At 34.3% G+C, this 19,180-nt stretch overlaps 1 protein-coding gene across 1 annotated transcript; it reads right to left on the reverse strand.

Moving 5' to 3' along the window:
• Positions 1 to 11,856: 11,856 nt before the first annotated feature.
• On the reverse strand, positions 11,857 to 18,972 carry LOC133173261 (gigasin-6-like). The gene is made up of 5 exons (XM_061308249.1): positions 18,644 to 18,972; positions 17,914 to 18,090; positions 17,394 to 17,654; positions 15,484 to 15,749; positions 11,857 to 12,524 (listed from the first exon to the last, which is right to left on the reverse strand). The coding sequence occupies exons 1-5, from the start codon at positions 18,949 to 18,951 to the stop codon at positions 11,905 to 11,907; spliced, it is 1,632 nt and encodes a 543-aa protein (XP_061164233.1). The 5' UTR covers positions 18,952 to 18,972; the 3' UTR covers positions 11,857 to 11,904.
• Between the last annotated feature and the right edge of the window lie 208 nt (positions 18,973 to 19,180).

The raw sequence follows: 19,180 nt of genomic DNA on the forward strand, positions 1-19,180 counted from the left end.
CATATTTCTACTATACTCATCATAGAGTTCTGTGCAAGTATTATTTTTAAAAAAAAATTAAATCAAATTTTAAAAAAAGGATAACAATACGCAGACGTAAGTAATGAAATTGGTATCCTACTGACTACTGAAGTCCGTGTGTTCTCACTGATGACTTAAACTAAGCTCCGCCTGTGGCCAGATCTTAAGATCCCCTCCTTTCATAAAAGAAAAAAGGGGCTGACCGCTAAAATTAGGAGCTCAGAGGGGCCAGAAGTCTTTCAACTTTGTAACAATCAATACTTTGTTATAATTACTGAAGGAAAAATGTCAATCTTGATGATTTGCAACCATATATTATAAAATTTCGATCATACACTACGTTATGAGGGGCAGATATTTTGATAAGCAATATGGAACAAAAGATGTTCAGAACAACAATCTGTTCCATTGAGAACTTGAAGGGCTCACCCCGAAATATTTCTAATCTACATATCTCGAAAATGAAAAGAACTCCTGAACAGTTGTTTAACAAAAAAGTCACAAGATCTCTTATTTTTATCAACAAATAGGGCTGACCCATCAAATTAGGGGTTCATAGGGGCCAAATGTCTTTTATCAATAACTCTTTAACGAGCAAAATTTTGTTATATATTTCTGAAGCAAAAATTTTCTGATTGAAATCAAAGGAAAGCGATTTTTTGTATCATTAATTTTGAACGAATATCATACCTCAATTTATCAAAAATTGGACGGAAAACCCATTCTTTGCTCTTAACGAAATTTGATCTAATTTTTATTCTTCTTTTTTCCTTATCAATTTTCTGCAGAAGATTTCTCGTAGATTGTTCGATCGATTTGCTTCAAATTTTCAAAGTTAATGCGTTGCCATGTGAAGTTTGTACCAGGGTTTCAGTTTTCGGAAATTCACTTCCGTTCTAAAGTTATCGCCCTTTAATCGATTTTCAGATAACAATTTTTTTCTGCACAAAAACTCAAGACCGACAAAACCTAGAGTGCTGAAACTTTCAGTGATGATGATAGACGACAAGAGTGTTGTGTACCCGGGTTATCAGGAAGTGCCTAGTATGAAAGCTCGGTAGGATCAAAATTTAGGACACAATTTATGAGTGAATTTTGGAGACATTTCATATGACAACTTTTTAACAATGAGTAATTTGTTGAAACATATTGAACAAAATGTATGCAAAAATGGCAAGATATTTCATATGATTTCAAAAAAGGGGGATGGCCCCTAAAATAAGGGGCTCAGAGGAGCAAAAGCTTTATTTATATCTCTTTAACGATCAATATTTTGTTATCAAATACTGAAACAAAAAATGTTTATCTTAGGCCAACTTTAAAATAATCTTTGTTTGCCCTCTCCCGACTCATGGTGAAAGAACTTGGTTGGTAGGTAGGCATTTTTCTCAGAAAATTTTCATTTCATTGCTAAATTTTTAAAATATGTTCTCCAGAATACATAATTTGTTATGCATGAGAAAAAGAAAACTCTCACTGTGGCCTTCAACTCGACATTTAGATACATGTATATCGACGACGTATTATCAATTTATAATAGATATTTCCATTCAAATGTCGACATGATATATTATATATCCCAGTGAGTTAGAAATAAAAGATACACATGTACTACAGAGTCTGACACATCTGTTCAAATCTGGATATTTTACTAGAAAAAGACGTTAATGGTAATCTAACAACAAAGCTTTAACTTTTCAATCGTCAACTTCCCTTACTTATGCAGCAATATACCTTCATCACCTCCATACGGGGTTTATATCTCTCAGTTGATTCGATACGCAAGAGCATGCTCTACGTATGAACAATTTCTTAAACGAGGTAAAGTTATTGACAAACAAGTTAATGAAACAAGAATATCAACAGACTCGTTTAAAGTCATCATTTCGTAAGTTCTATGCTCGATACAATGACCTTGTCAGCACAATCTGTCATTAAGGTATGTCACTCGTCAGCCTTTTAGAAAATTTCAGTCAGAACCTCTTACTTAAAAACTATTTATTACAATTCAATCTTTATAACATATTTAAATTAAAACAATGTAAAATGTTCAACATTCAATTAAAAAACTGCTCAAAAATGCATAAAGAAGAAAGATTTATAAGGGACTATTTCTTGTGGTGGAAGGATATATAGCAGAAAATTCTGCAAATCTACACATTTATTAAATTTGATATCTAGGAACTTTAGCCTCACATACTTTTACTCAGAGAACATTTTCCGTTATGATATGCCTGGAATATTAAATATAGGTCTCAATTTATATTTTTATAACAAAATTTACACCTTCGCTCAACAAACTTTGCCAAGAAATGAAGATATATTAAGGAAGTCGAGATAAAATTTACACAGTTTTTTGCCAGAAAATCGCATATTTTGACCAATATTTCAAAATTTACATCACTGACCCAAACTTTTTCTTTCATAATTTTAAACTACTTGATTCTTTTGACCGATCAGCACTAAAGTCGTAAAAAGTTTGATACAAGAAAATATTCTATTGCCTATTTAGATTTTTAATACCCCAAATATGAGACTTTTTTAGTGCAAAAAGGTCACACAATAATTTACGCGCATTAATTTGCGTGATTTGTTCAATGATAAATATTATTCAAACTATTTTACGTAAAATAAGATTATGTTTATTGCCATGGTTACATCTGATAAAATATGATAACGGTTAGAGTGATTAACCAAAGAGTTACAATTTAAGTGCAAAAAGGTCAACTTAATTGTACCGTAGCTCAGTTAGATGCACACACTGACCCCCCATTTTCTCTGCGATTTTGAGTCATTCTATATGAGTACTTATCCAAAATATACTTCTCAAAAAATCCTTGATATAACAAATTTCACGAGTGACATACCTTAAGTCAAATGCTGACTGGTGTTTTTAATACTAATTGTTAGGCCATTATTTACCCACTGAATTGTCGACGGATTTTTCCGTTATTTCCCGATCATGACAAGGAGCACACGGCGGGTGTGACCGGTCGGCAGGGGATGCTCACTCCTCCATGGCACCTGATCCCACCTCTGATGTTTTAGAGTCCGTGTGTGCTCTTCTCCTATTTGTATTGTTTGAACGGACTTTTGAGCTTAAATACTGTTCGTTATCTCCATATATTTCATCCATAAAAGGATAAATATTTTGATAAGAACAAAATACGTTTAGATTAATGTTCTTAACGAAATACAACCTTTCAACTTTTGTTAAATGGTCCCATTAAGGACTTGAAGGGCTGGTCCCTAAATGTTTCTCATTCAAAAATATGTGAAAAGAGAAGGAGTTTCTGAATAATTGTTCATTAAAAAGTGATCATAATTATAAGATTTGTCATTTTTTTATGAAGAGAAAAGGCTTATTCCTTAGGTAAGGGCCCAGTGGAGCTGAATTTCTTTAACCTACAGTTCCTTAAAAACTTATGTTGCATGAACAGAAAGTGAAAAACTTTTTTAAAATAATTTACTAATAAGGAATATCTCAATACAAATGATAAATTCATAACTCATCTGATCAAAATTCGAACAGAAGACCTACTCGCAACGAGATATCATCTAGTTACTATTAGGGTCTTATTCAGAGGAAGGCCCTTCTATTATTCTATTGCTTGTTGTTGTTTTTTTTCCCGCTTTTCTTATATGGCTTGAACAAATTGTTCAAATACTCAGGGTTAATGCATTAACATCTGTTTCATATTTGGATATTTTACTAGAAAAAAGACTTCGATGGTAAACTAACAACAAAGCTTTATGATAAGCGTGATAACTTCAATTTTTCAATCGTCAACTTCCCTTACTTATGCAGCAATATACCCTTCTCACCTGCATATGGGGTGTTTTGTCTCCCAGTTGATTCGATACGCAAGAACATGCTCTACGTATGAACAATTTCTAAAACGAGGCAAGCTATTGACCGAGTGACGTCGACGTTTTTCATACTAATTGTTAAGCCATTATTTACACACTGAATTGTCTACGGATTTTTCCGTTTTTTCTCGATCATGACAAGGAGCACACGGCGGGTGTGACCTGTCGGCAGGGGATGCTCACCCTTCCATGGCACCTGATCCCACCTCTGATGTTTTTGGAGGTCCGTGTGTGCTCTGCTCCCGATTTGTATTGTTTAAATGGACTTTGAACTTGAATACTGTTCGTTATCTCCATATTTCATTAGTTGATTTAATAGAGACTCTTATCAGAATGCTAAATATATAATTTGTTTTAAAAATAATTAATCCATACTTTAGGAATTCGCCATTTTCCACTTTGTAACCGTGTGTTGGATTTTCACGCGGGCGAACCGGGTTCATCCCCAGAATGACCAATTCGTTCTCTCTTTTTCAAGTTAAATGCAAGTTTTCGAAATGATGATATTTTTCCGTTCGAATTTTGCGATATATTCACAATATTTACGTTTTATTATGTTTCAAGAATGAAGTATATAGGTTGAATGCACATTGTAATGAATGTATTAGGAGTGAATCAACTTCTCTGATGACGGACAAGGGACGGAAGATCTTTCTGTTGCCATTGCATCTAGGTTATCATTATTATTATTATTTCCCCTTTTAGTCGGCAGGATTTCTCAGAGATCGTTCGATGGAATTTCGTGAGACTTTTAGGGAAGAAAGAGAATGATAATACCCCGAAGAGTTGGTTTAGTTCCATCGATTGCGTTCTCTTGAGAAAAGTTTTCTGTAACAAGTTATAAATGCCCTTTTGTGCAGTCAACAGTTTTTGGCCAAGGAACATTCCTTTGATAGAAAGCTGACATTTGGTATATGATAGTAAAAAAAAAATCGTGTCAGATTTAAAAGAAAAATTGTCGGAATAAACACACTTATTAACATATGAACTCGTTTGCATAGGCGTGGTTATTTTGAAGTCCGATGTCTCTGTATGAAGATATAAATCATACACCAGACCTCGTAAGAATTTTAAATCGTTTACGGAACCGAACTTTGCTTTTTGAATACAATTAGCATCACATTTTCTTAATTAAAAGAATCAAAATGGCTAATAGATATTTTGTTTATCTGTTTTAAACATTCTGTGTATTTAAAACATAACTTTTAAAACCATCCTCCCTTCCCAATTATCAAAAATTTAGCCAAGGAAGAGTTGGGCTTCATTCTATTGTACTTTTTAAATTAAGGAATTCGTATTTTGCGTTTAAAGTGTGTTTTCAATTTTCATGTGGACATGTACGTGTTAAATAATATGAACGTTGTCAAATGATGCACATACGACGTAAATAGAGAACATAATGAATAGACAGCTTAACGCTATAAATGTCAAAGTTTGAAGCGAAATCTAGATAGCGGTTAGAAAGTGCATAGTATTTAGTTAACTAAATGTTCCCTCTTTGCGTTTTTGCACAGCATGCTTTTCTGCAAATATCTTATTTATTATTAATGTTTTCAAAAATATATATATTCGTTATTCTATGTCAAAATGAAATGGGTGATTTGGAAATTTAAAAAAAAGAATCTCGTCAGGACTTCAATTAGAATATACTTCAAATAGAGTATTTATGTACACAAGTTTCATTTTTGAAATAAATCATTGTGCATGATGACAAACAATGTCCACTTCATTCTAACATAAAAGATCGCTATACTTTTTTAAACACCTATACGAGTAATTCGATAGATTTACGTCCATCTGGTTCCAAGCACATTCTGTACGTGCTCCAAACATTTTTTTTTTCGGATTCATAAATAGTTTTAGCTCACCTAAGCCGAAGGTTCAAGCGAAAAAAAAATCTTCTCAAGAACAACTGGAAGATTCCTTACTTACATAGTGACGAGTCAAGTTCAAATCACGGTCCTATAGGATTGACTAAGGTCACTATAGGGGATCAAAGTTTAACATAGGAAAAAATAGGAAATATTCTTTTAAATTTTCTCAAGAACAGCAATATATACAATAATTAGTGATATTAATATGAGAGCATCCCCAGGTAATCCACAAAAACTGCAGGTTCAATTTTGTTTAAATTATTGCCACCGGGGATAGGTGGGGCTCCAGTAGGAGATCAAAGTTTAGCATACATAAGAAATTCTTTTTAAAAATTCTTCTAAATAAAAGCATGTACACTCTGATTATTGATATTAATATTTAAGCATCCCCAGATATTACAGATTCAAGTTCGTTCCAATCATGCTCTCCAGCGGTAAAATGGGGAGCAGAGTTTTCCATGTGAATGTATAGAAAACTAGTGCTCATTGTAACGGGAACCTTAACAGATGCCCCATTCCCGTCAAGCTTCACTGAATCAGGCAATTCTTTTATTGAATAAATCTACACTTTATTTTCAAATTTTATCAAAAAACAACGCCTGTATAGTCCTTTGAGTATGAGCTAAACAGATTTTAGCGCATGTGCATGCTTATGTTTTCTAGATATTTCACATATTTTAGTAAGAAATTCACAATAAATACCTATGAGTGAAATCTCAAAGATTTTCGTTAAAACCTAAGAGAGATGCAGTCATATAAGCATTAACCAATCAGAGTCCAGCACACACGCATGCATGTTATTGCATTTTATTTTGATAGTATACATGTAGTCCTTATTTATGTTCAAAGGTTTGACCTGATTTGCTGAAAACCAAGAAAATTATGGCCACTTTAAAGTTTAAGCCAACAAACTGCAGCAAAGTGCTTGAGCGTGTTTTCCACGAAATCTCATATATCGTATTGTGGAACCTCCAAATGCATGAATATTTTTTAATTTCATATAGTATTTCGTCAAAAAAAGAAGGAGGATGTTGAGATTTTGGTGCCAGGCAATCAGAGCAAAGCACACGTGCATGTGTGCAAGTTCATTCTTATTAAACAATACCAACTTGTGTACACTATTGATATATATTTATTTCTGAGTTTCAAAGATTTTCTTCAAATAAAAGGGAAAGTAAAAGCTTTTTCAATTAAATCAGTCATTTCACACGTAGCCTGCACGTGAATACTGTGCGCGCAAAATGATCTTCGACGTGCACATCTACACAACATGCCTATTGACCCTAAAAAGGTCTCAACTCAATTGGATGACCAATTTCCGAGAACACCCGCGGACAAAAAAGTACCGGAGAAGAAATAAGGGGAAAAAAGCATAACTAGTTCTAATTCTAACGAAGACGTTACAGGTGTTCCCCAAACGCTCCATTAAAGTAGGCAAAATCTTTGCATCATAGACTTATACAACTTATTTTCCGAAGTATTGGGAAGGGGTAATAATGCACCTATGGCAAAAGGAGTAAAAGTTTAATCAGAATTCAGTGCATGTGCATGCACGTGATTTTGATAATTTTAATGAACAACATCTCATAGATTCGCATAATACAGAGCTACATTTTAGATTTTAAGGAATTTCACTGAAAAGCAGAAAGATACAGCAAACTGAATGTTAACCAATCAAAATTGCGCATGCATGTCATCATATTTATTTCTAATGATATCAGAATGTAGAGAAATATTAAAATACGCATATTTTTCTTTTTCAATAAAAACCAAGAAAGTTATCACTACGTACAATGTTAATAAATCAGTTTCAGCACATGTATTTGCGCGTATTTACTAGATATATATTCTTATAGTGTCTTCTAAATGCTTATTCTCAATGCTTCTGATTTAGAGTTCCGGATAGTGTAAGAAAACTGAATTTTCATAGCAACATCATGTTAAGGTCAGTCATTCGATATTGGTGTGTTCTCTTAAGTGACCATAACTTTTTTTTATTTTTCATTGAAATATGGCAAAATTGGTATTGTTTTACTTGTAATAGCATGTACTTTCTAAATCTAAATAAAATATTGTAAGAAGACCTGAATTTCCATAGAAAGCATCATCATCATGTTGAGGTCAGTCTATCCCTGGTGTGTTCTCTTAATTGACCATAAGTTTTTTTTTATTTTTCAATGAAATATGGCAAATTTGGTATCATTTTTCTTGTAAAAGCATATATTTTCAAATTGTAAAATGAAATATTGTAAAAAGACCTGAATTTTCATTGAAAGCATCTTTCATCATGTTAAGGACAGTCGAATCCATATTGGTGTGTTCTCTTAATTGATCATAACTTTTTTTATTTTCAAATAGAAAAATGGCAAATTTGGAATTGTTTTTCTTGTAATTGCCTTTACTTTCTTAATCTAAAATGATATCTTAATTTCCAGACAATTTGGAAATGTTATTAAAGGAGACATAAGACAGTTTCACGCTCAAGGTCAGGTCTAAATTGTTGAAAATAGAATTAACCTGTGACTTAAGAGTTTGTTTCAGGGCTGTAAATTACTATTCATATATGACTGACAGACTGTGAAGTGTTCTCTCACTTTATTATTTTAAAAATACACTGATAAGAATATTTAGAAAATTAATATTAGGTTCCATAGTTAGGTATTTCCATACATATTGTATGCATGACTAATGATAATTTGTTTTAAGTGAAAAGTTTTGGTTCATACAGTTTTTTTTAGAAGAAAAATATAGATTTTTCGTCTACATTACTATTGTTAAAAAAACCCGGCTTGTCCCACCCTTATAGATGCCCCAAAAAAGTACCTGTCCCATCATGCTTTGCACCGACCCGACTCTGCTGATAAATATTGCCTGGCCCCTAAAACGAGCTTTGCTCTAAATCTTCTTTTTTTACCTTTCTTTTGTGCGCATGATTTCTCCAAAACCCCTCAATGGATTTCCGTAAAAATTTCAAGACTGTTTGTAATTAAATCAACTGTATGCATTTTTGACGGCACTTCCGGTTTTAAGAATTCGTCGCCTGTGAATTATCAAGGGCCATTTCTTCCAAGCTTCTATGAAACGAGTAAAGATAGAAAGTTGAAATCTTCAGGGTAAAATAACAAGGAAAAATTTGCAGGATATATTTTTGCCTGGATTTGCACCATAGACGTTCGATTTTTAACATATGTTGTACCTGTCTTTTTAACTGTAAGTAATTAATCCTGACGTTAGAACAAACGTTATGTAGAATGATAAGGTAATTCATATGATGTCAAGGGAAAGGGACTAGCACCTACAAAGAGGAATCTATAGAGGTTAAAAGTTTATTTTCAATATCTCAAATACTTTCCACCGGTCGAGTTAGCCTTCTGGTCGGGCGTTTCCTTCCCGATCGGTTCCATTCTTAAAACAATTCGTCAAACTAAAAACAGAAACATAGGTGATTAATGTTCCTTCGCCAAGTGCCAGGCAATAGAAGTTTAAGTCACTGGTCTTTCGGACGAGACCTTAGAAACGAAATCCCGTGTCACCGTAGGCGTTGACCTGATAAAGAACCCTTACTGATCAATGAACCTAAGTCTAAGTCTGAATTTGAAACCTTTCATTGGTATATGAGTGAAAAATTCTCGAAAAGGAAGAAAAACAACAATCAATCAATCAATTAAATACTATCGAGAGCTTTAAAACACTATTGCAGCAAAGTTTTTCAAACTAACAAGAAGCAGATATGGGGAATTGAATGAATTAAACGTCATTGAAGACATTCGACATCTATTTTGTCAGACGCGACGTCCTTTCTGGTCAAACCAGAAGTCACCAAAAAGGGATTATTTTCACAGATATCCGCATGGAATAGTACGAATTAGGTCGATGAATGCGTCGGACATTATTTAATTTTAAATGATATCCATATGATCTTATCTCTATATCTCGATCTCATCTCTGAAAATGGAATCGAAAACCTACTCGTTAGTCTAAACGAGATAGTCTCTAGTTATTTTTTCCTTCTTCATAGTGCAACATGGCCGTAGGAACCCGGTGGCACGGGGTGGGGATTGGGGGGTGGGGGTGGGGGGCTGTGCCCCCAATAATACTATAGAAAACACAGCTACCATATGCTTGTACCCCCTAAATAATAACGTCTTATAGCTCTTTTTTTTTTGCTTGATAGTGCCCTCCCCCCAAATGAAAATACATGGTTGTGCCCCCCAACTGAAATTGCTTCCTACGGGCCTGCAAAACATTTATATCTCATTTATGGGGGCTGATTAAAAAGATGTTTTATAGGCAAGAAGTATTTCAATTTCATCAATATCTCCAGACGATTTTTCATGTACTGAAAATATTCACTTTCGGTTCTTAGAACTTGCACTTTACATCGTCAATATTTCTCCTCAGAACCAGATAATTGGAGTGATGATACTTTCAGTGTTAAAGGTAGGGTGTTTAGTCTTGCTCGTGAAGTACATTGGCCCGTACGACGTCTACAACCCCCCCCCCCCCCCGGGGAGACCCGTACAGTTAATTACTAGGGTATTCCGAATCACTCCGCATTTTGCGACTCTCGGTAATTTACCTATCGCTGTACCTCGCACGACACATGCACACTTGTGACAACCAGTCATTAACAGCATGATTTATACTTATTATAAACAAAAAAACAAAAACATTAATGTTGACATCAATTGTCGCCCGGGAAATATATGAAGTAAAAGTTTAATCGATTTGTGTAACAAAGGCATACGTCTGAATGATCGAGACTATAGTCGAGAAGTGGCCATGAGGAGAGAAACGACAGACATTAATGAATTGTATATCTCGTAATTTATAAAGGGAAAGAACATTCTGATGTATAATATCTTTAATGTATAATTAACCTTTAATCACAGGAGTCGGCAGTTTTATCCATAAAGCAACGTAAACACAACAACCAGTGAGCTTCGCGAGCGTAGCGAGCGAAGCGACAGGAATGCAACTCGTTTTTGGCGAATTCTGCTCTAGCGCTTTATTCAAATAAAACTAACAACAACACGCGGTATAATTCATGTCAGTCGATGTTTCTAACCTGATTTCTGGTCTGATTACCCTCTCAATTGCCATAGTAGACGCTTAAATCTGACGTTAACATCTCTAAAAGAATCAGTCGCCATGAGGGTGTGCGTGACGTCACACTATTCGCTCCTATATTTGGCGCTAATGCTTTTACATCCACATGGCCAGCGCTTGTCTCATGTGTCAGCTACCCTTATTAACACTTGTGTTGAGAGGGTGCACGAATAGAGTCGAGGAACTTGCTCAAGGTTGCAATGAGCTTTTAACGATCGACCGGACTAGAAGCCGGGGCCACCGGGTCGGCAGCTGTCCACAGCGCCATCACCGCCACAGTTTTAGACCATAAAGAGTAAATTTGCATTCAGTATTTTGTTTTCGTCGTTAGTACTTTCTGCCCCTGTCGGAAGTAAATCTTCTAAACAAAAAAAATACTTTTTGCTTTTTAAGATTTTTTTTCTTGTTACTTTTTCGGATACTAGTAAGTGGAAGTCCTGATGAAAATTATATTTTCATTTTTTGTTGGTATAAGTGAAACTTTTAAAATGCTATTTAGGGAAGTTCTCACCTTATACATAATGTAAGCGCCGTTAGTTTTCAGAATGATGTATTTCATATAAGAATAAGCGGTTTTTGGACTTTTGTCAGCATTTTGATTCCGCTATATTTGAAAATTGTTTGTCTCTATGAAACAAATTAATTGAAAAATACCGTGTTAATTCATAGTTTGAAAACAACAATAATAATGCAAAGGTATGAAGAACATATTTTAGAAATAAAATTCTTAATAAATTTTCACATATTGACGTTTGTATACTGTGTTGGTTTTTTTCATCATGCTTTGGATTCCATACCTTAGCACAACGAATAACACAACATAAAGTCAGTAGGTCTTTTTTATAGTTGAATTAAACATGATGTGTATAAATATTCATATAAGATTTGACGCTTTTCTTGAAATAAAATTGTTGTATGAAGACGCAGGCAGCAACAATAATAATTCATCATTCAAATTAGAGCATGGCAAAAGAAAACAAAATTTATTCTATAGACAGTTTATTTCTTTAGGAACAGTTCCTCGCAGCTTCTAGAGGGGTATTGCTACGCCACCAGCCGAGACTGGTGCTTGTGTTGTTGTGGTGGTGGTTGTCGTAGGTGGAGATTCTTTAGTAAACACACCGCCATCAAATCTGTCTACTCTCAACGATTCGATTTGAAGTGTGTTCGGGTCCTCTTTGAACCGCAAATCGTCCACGGGAATCAAATGTTCAATCAATCCCGTTGGAAACATATTAAACTTCAATGACTCAGTTTCTTCTCTTTTCAAATTAAATTCGCCCATGCCATAAATAAATTTTAAATTTCCGTTTTCATCAACTACGCTTGCTGTTCCATAAATATCACTTGTATAGTTACCAACAAAATCTTCGAGATTTCTGCCGATAGGCACTTCCGGGTGTGTTTTGGGGGTGCTTTCTGGTGGAGCAGGCATGAAGGGTTCGGGGAAGCTGCATAGAAGAGTTGCGTTCAACCAAGCCTGCTTACCAAGGTAAAGATCCGAAATATAACTACTAAGAGCTGTTCGGAAGAGATCGTCTTTATCTTCTCCAGTCATCGCTATAAATATGCCCAAATTATGATCAGGAAACAGTGTCAACAAAGTATTGTATCCAAACATGTCATCAGCACTTTCAAGTATCCTTTCGTCTGAAAACAAGAATGTTTTCTTTTTTAATAAATTCAAAACAATTCATAAAATCCCTTTCTTTATACCACGATAATAACACATTTATCCTATTATCAATCAACTTATGCACATTGTATCTCCGAATGTAAATTGATTTCTTAAACTGGAAAGCTTAACTCGGGCGTGGATTTAACGGGGAGGACAGACCTGTTGTACACCCTCACTTTAAAAGAAATAGTGTGTGTGTGTGTGTGTGTGTGTGTGTGAAGGAATGAAGACACTTTTTCACGTGAATAGTGTTCACATCGTAGAGTTAATTTACGACTGACATTTGCAAGGGCGATTGCACAGGCACTTGATTCTGTAGTAAATTTTTATCCTATAGTACAATAATAACGCACGATTTATAACTCCAAGTTACATGCAGTGACCTCCTCCCAAGAATCATAGTCATTTACACTTTCAGCAGTTCAGAGAAAATACATTGGCAAGCTGTTTATTACCGTTCTCTTCTACGATGATTTATCTACAGAAACATACATGTATATGGCATGCGTGTCTTTACTATCTTTTATGTCAGTAAACCGCGTCCAAACTTTGCTCGCCGACCGGAAAATTCGTTTCACCCCAACTGCTACATTCTCGTCTTTGGTAAAATACCTAGTTGGATTTTGATTGGCTAAAAGACTTTTTCTAAAATTACATCGGAAAAAATATCGTAATGTATCCACAGAATGTATTCACAGAAAATTATATCGACTTTGCACTTCATACTCAGTCGATATGCTTATCTGTGTAAAGTCAATATATCTATTGATCGACTTCATAAAACGATTACAATTATCACAGACCTATATATCGTTTTAATCCGACTGACAAACTATGGGTATAAAAAAAATAAATGAATGGAACTTCTCAGATAGGGTACCCATTTTCTCCACTAAAATGCTAATAAATCAAATTATTTAAGATATTTTCCATTCATATCTATTTACATATAAATAATGTACTCTGTAATGACAAAAAGCCAAGAATATATAACTTTTTAAAGCCAAAGATTTTTCACTGATGCCATTTTTTATCACTGAAAGTGGAGGATATTAATTTGGGTCTGTCTGTCCGTCTGTTTGTATTTCTGTCTGTCCGTAACGCCTAAAGAAGACCCCTGTTGATTTTGAGGTCAAAAGATCAAAGGTCAAGGACATAAATTCATACATTCTGTCTATTTGTAACACTTTCGTTTCCAGGCGATATCTCGAGAAGCCTTTGAGTTTTGTAGTGAAATTTTATACCACAACTCCCTATGGAGACCTCTATTGATTTTGAGGTCAAAAGGTCAAGGACTCAAGGTCATGAATTCATACATTCTGTCTGTTTGTGATACTTTCGTTTTCGGGCGATTTCTCAGGAAGCTTTGAACTTTTGCAATAAAAATTTTATGTACTCCCTATAACTCCCTATGGCCCCGCCCGCCCCTCTCAAAGTCTCAAAGTTTTTTTTTTATTTTGGTCATTTTTTTTTAAATCAAAAGTCAATTGGAAATGTGTTGAATCGATCACGCTCACTAAGTTTTAGAGTTACTCCCCGTTTGTATTAAGTTGTCGGAGGACTTAGATTATAATTATAACTTTATATAATTGCATGGTAAATCTATTAGAACTGTTTAGTAAAAGCTAAATTAGAGACCATGTGTTGTGTAAAATTTTGACAATATCGAACGTGTCAAGAAAAATTGTCCTTTAAAAAGTGTCCTTTCTGACAATTTTTCGATCTTAGAAAATACATGTATCTTGATAAAAATTAAGGTGGTATGGGATACCAGACGAAACTTCTCCTACATATTTATTTACTTAAATTAGTAAGATTTGAAATACCCCCACCTTTCAGTATGTTAAATCGTAATTTTAATATTTTTTATGATTTTAATGAGAAATACATAAATACATAAATGACATTTTTCTTTTATAATTCTTTTTTCAAAAGCTTAATATTATTGGCAGGCAAGAGTTTACTAATAAAGAGTTGATATAAAAATGATAAGAAATAAGTTTTAATAGTTTTTAAATTTTCAACGAAAAATAAGCAAAAAAAAAAAAAAAACTGGAAAAAATTCATTTCTTGAAAACAGACGGATGATATTCTATGGTAGTCTACAATTAGAATGTGCTTAAATATGTTAACAAAATGAAATATACAAACTGAAAATATATGTATAAATGGAAAATGTCAGATGCTGTCATGCATTTAAAAAAAAGTTCCGAATGGAAGAGTTATCCTTCTTTATTTTCCAAGGGTTGAAATAACCTAGGTGCTATTTCAAAAATTATGAGTATCTTCTCTGATGGATGTGTCTCTCTCATTTTTTAATGACTTACTCTCACATAGTTATAAGTTTCAAGGCACTTTTAAACATATATAATGCTATGTTTATTTTTAATTTTGAATTCTGCGATTAGAAGCGCTTATTCACTGACCAAAAATTTTTGAAAATCAAAATTATATTGAACCATTCTTCCAAGAAAATGTTTTTATATGGGTGCAGTAAAGGGGGCAACATTGAACTTCAAAAGAGGCAGTATAGCTGAGGTTTTCAATCTGGATTAAAAAAAGAAGAAGAAAAAGAGCATGATTTTATTCTTAAAGATATTATGAATCAGAATACATGTATTTCTTTTCACTGGTTCTCGTGGTTCGAGATTTATTTTTTTTTTTTTGGTCAGAAACTGAAGATTATTATGTTTTATTAAGAAATGTCTAGAATGCAGGATTTAACATCTATTTACTTAAAGATTCCCAGAGCATTTAACGATCCTAAATTACCTGTCGTCAAAGTAAATCGCTTTGTGACTTTTTTGAATAATCAAATTCCTATCCATGTTCCCGCGCCGCATCCACCCCTACCCCCTCCCCACCAATACAAGGATCAGCCCTTGAAAATAGCAAATTAATGTAAATATTCTGGAAATGAAACTCTCTTACTATTGTAGATTCCTTTTTTTATTCCTTGGGCGTAGGCAAAATGTGTTCTAGAGACCGGGAGACCTCTAATTGTTAAGAAATAATCCTCAATGCTAGGGTTTTGAAGACGATTGTAGGCATCAAAAAGATCTTCGTGACTCTTCTTGGAAAGCAAAATCTCGCTTGTGCCTGGTATTGTTCCGTTTCCGAGAAGGAATTTCATGAATTTTGCCATGTCTTTTACACTAGACATTACGCATGTAGTAGCACACAATCTCGACCACTTCCTGAAATTGAAAAAAAAAATAGAATTTGTATGCTCTGTTGGTTTACAATTATATGAAATTGTGAAAAGTTTGGGGTTTTTTTACTTTAATTAAAGGATGGAAAAATAATTTTGCATTACTGTGTCAAATTGAATAATGCGTTATGATACACTTTATGCACGAGACACAGTGCAATACAGTAGATGATCTTTTAACACCTATTAACATTCCTTAACCACTGATATTTTAAAGTTGGTAAAAATATGTTTACTCTGTCTGGCGTCACTTAATATCATGTCTTCAAATTTGCATTTCATTGACCATAAAATGCTAAAACTTGTATTGTATAAAAAGGTAAATAGCTGTTATTTAGATCCATGAAGTTGTGATTTTTTAAGCAACCTCTGGCTGACCGACATATCCTTGTATTAATGAACGAAAGCTAGACCTGAATGAACTTACAAAATTCATAAATTGCAAAGAAGGATTATAAATTTTTATGAAAATTTTGGGAAATCCTTCACATAAATATATGATATATACAAAGTTTATGCCGACAAAGTACAAAAGTTCATTTCACACGCGGATCCAGGATTTTTTCCAGGGGAGGGAGGGGGGTCCATCCCAGTCAAAAAAAAATCTAACCCCAAAATTTCATGACTTGCAAAAAATAAATAAATAAATAAATAAAAACTACTAATTTCCCTTTCCAAAAGTATTATTGACAAGCAAAAAAAAAAAAAAAAAAAGGGAAAATCCATTTCACAAACATGAAAAACACCTATTTCGTGGTGGTGATGGTGAAGTCCACAGTTGTCTAGGGGGGTCCAAAGTCATTCTTTATTTGCTTCAGTATATACTTTTTATAACTGCTAATTCCAGGGGGGGGGGGGGTTCCGAACCCCCACCCCCACCCCCTCTAGATTCGCGCATGCATTTAGGAAGTGAATGAATCGTTTTCGTGAAGGAAGGGAGACAATTTTACAGATTATGTTCTTTCTCGGTGCCCAGTAAACGTGATAATGGGAGAAATCTTGTCCTTAGTATTGCAATTTGTAATGACATATTAGTGAGTCACAGTTAAAAAAAAAAAAGCTGAAGGCCCTAGCAACGGAATACTTCCTTATCACGTGGTTCCTCCTGAAAATTCATTAATTTGAGACCGTAATCATATAAGATTTGATGAGTCGCTGAAGAAGGAGCGCCCAAACTTGATCCACATTGGCTTATTCTGCAGAAAATCAGTTTGCAATGGACACCAGGGCTCTAATTGGCGACTAATTTAGTCGCCATGGCGCCTAAAATTTTTGATTGGCGCCTAAAATTTTTCCATAAGTCGCCAAATTGGCGACCATTTTAAAACGATCGACTTGGCGATCGTCGAATTCCGGAATTTTCACATTTTTAACAATTTTTCTGAAAAAGCGAAAAGAAATTTAAAAGAAGAGGAAATTATTTTTAGCAATGGACATGTCGTCTTTTCTTATGCACGTCATGGGTATCTATATTCTATTAACTTTTAAAGTTGGTGCCTTAGAAAAATTGCCTGGCGACTAAAATTTTGCTTTGGCGACTAAATTTTTTAGAGCCCACTTAGAGGCCTGGACACAATGGTACCGATGGGGGAAAGATGGAATGTATATATAATTCAAACAAAAATCTTACTTTAAAAATTCGTGTGGCACTGGATAAAGTGTGCCTTCATCATCTTTATAAGCCTGAGCAATATCCGTCGTTGAGGGAGACACTATGGTTGTAAAATTTGCTGTGTTCATTCCCAAAGGCTGGTAAATTTCTACATCTACCAGACGTTCCCAAGCATCACTTCCAAGTCTCTCGCCAATGGTGGTGAGAATAGAGTATAACACCTCATTATAGAACATGCTGTCCCTAAACCGTCCCCTAGCTCTCATATTAGCAATTCGACTGAAGAGAAAATGATCAAATACTTTACGTAACTATAAAGTAGTCTTGTTACAGTACACATTAGTAAACGAAAATTTAAAACAAGTCGAAAAGTGCATGTGCAACGTAAAACAGATTTCAACGAACAACTAATATTTTTTTAATAAATGTATTGAAGAAAGAAGCGAAAGTCGTCGAAATATTAAAAAAAAAATGTCTTACATCCAAAAAGAAGCGAAAAGTTCGCAATAGAATAATAATGTAACGTGTTAATACTTACTCGATAACAGGCCCTCCTCTAGTTACGGTCTCGTCTAAGAAGAGATAGGGAGTGTTTCTTATCCCCAGCCGATGTGCCATTATATCCAGTGTTGTTGCGTATCTGGAACGCAGCTTGGATTTCTTAAAGATTTTGTTATTCCCGAAGAGATTTCTTAGAGTTGTGTCTTCGTTTATTCTGAATAGTAATGATTTCTTTATGCAAGTTAAAACGATTTATGCCGACTGTAATTGTATATAAGAAAGAGAATTCGAAATACATGGTAAATGCATGTATGCAAGAACGCAGATTATTTCACAAAAGCGAAAATTCAATAAATCAAAACTGCTCTATTTCATTTAAATCTAGATGCAAACTATGCACAATGAAGTATAGACTACTGATGTGAAAATAAGGTAATTGGAAAAGGTGCATCTATATTTTTGCAACCCCTGTTTTAGCTTGAAGACACATTATAATTAACATAGTAGACCCCTCCCCCCCACCCCCCCAAGTTCAAGATATCAACTGAATGCAGCAAGGCGAAAGACATTTGATTTAAAGTTTGTATTAAAAAAAGAAATTGCTTATTTTATTTATCGCTACTTAGATGACTCACTCTATTGTCATATTCACTTCATAAATTTACATTTTACCAGCTGTGTAAAAATATGTACAGGAATAGGAAGATCGCACATAAGAATGTAAAAGAAATAGTATAATAACTTATGAATTTGTCCTCTTTACTTACGCATCAAAAGCAGCACTCTTCTTGGCAAAGAGAACATTGGCAAATAAAGCGGAAAGGCCCCCCAGTCCAAAAAGCGTATCCTTGGTAACGGGCTCCAGAGAAATTTTGTCCTTGACACCGAAAGACTCCGTCATGACTTCCTGACCATCTTTAACAACTGCTACAACAAGTCCAGGATTTTTGTTTGATCTGCAATTTACATACACTTCATCAATGGTGTTCTTAATTTCGACTTCTATGGGACCTTGATAGGATAAATGCAGAAAACACAGCAAAAGCAAACAGCGGAGAATATTTCTGATGGGCATTTTTATAAATGAAGTGCGTTGTTTTCTTTTTTTTCTTGGTTTTATATGTCTGTTTAATTAATTCATGGATTATGCAATGACAAACGCCGCTAACAAATTAATTATTCCCATGTGTCATAATTTTGGACAGTCAGAGCGGCTGGTAGAATTTTATACTCGAATAATATTCTTCCTTACCTGGCCACTCCTTATAATTTGTGTACAGCTGTATTTCATTTACGTCGTTTTG

The sequence above is a fragment of the Saccostrea echinata genome, unplaced genomic scaffold (genome assembly GCF_033153115.1).
Source record: "Saccostrea echinata isolate AGI-Se365-2 ecotype Australia unplaced genomic scaffold, CSIRO_AGI_Sech_v1 ptg000002l, whole genome shotgun sequence".
NCBI lineage: Eukaryota > Metazoa > Mollusca > Bivalvia > Ostreida > Ostreidae > Saccostrea > Saccostrea echinata.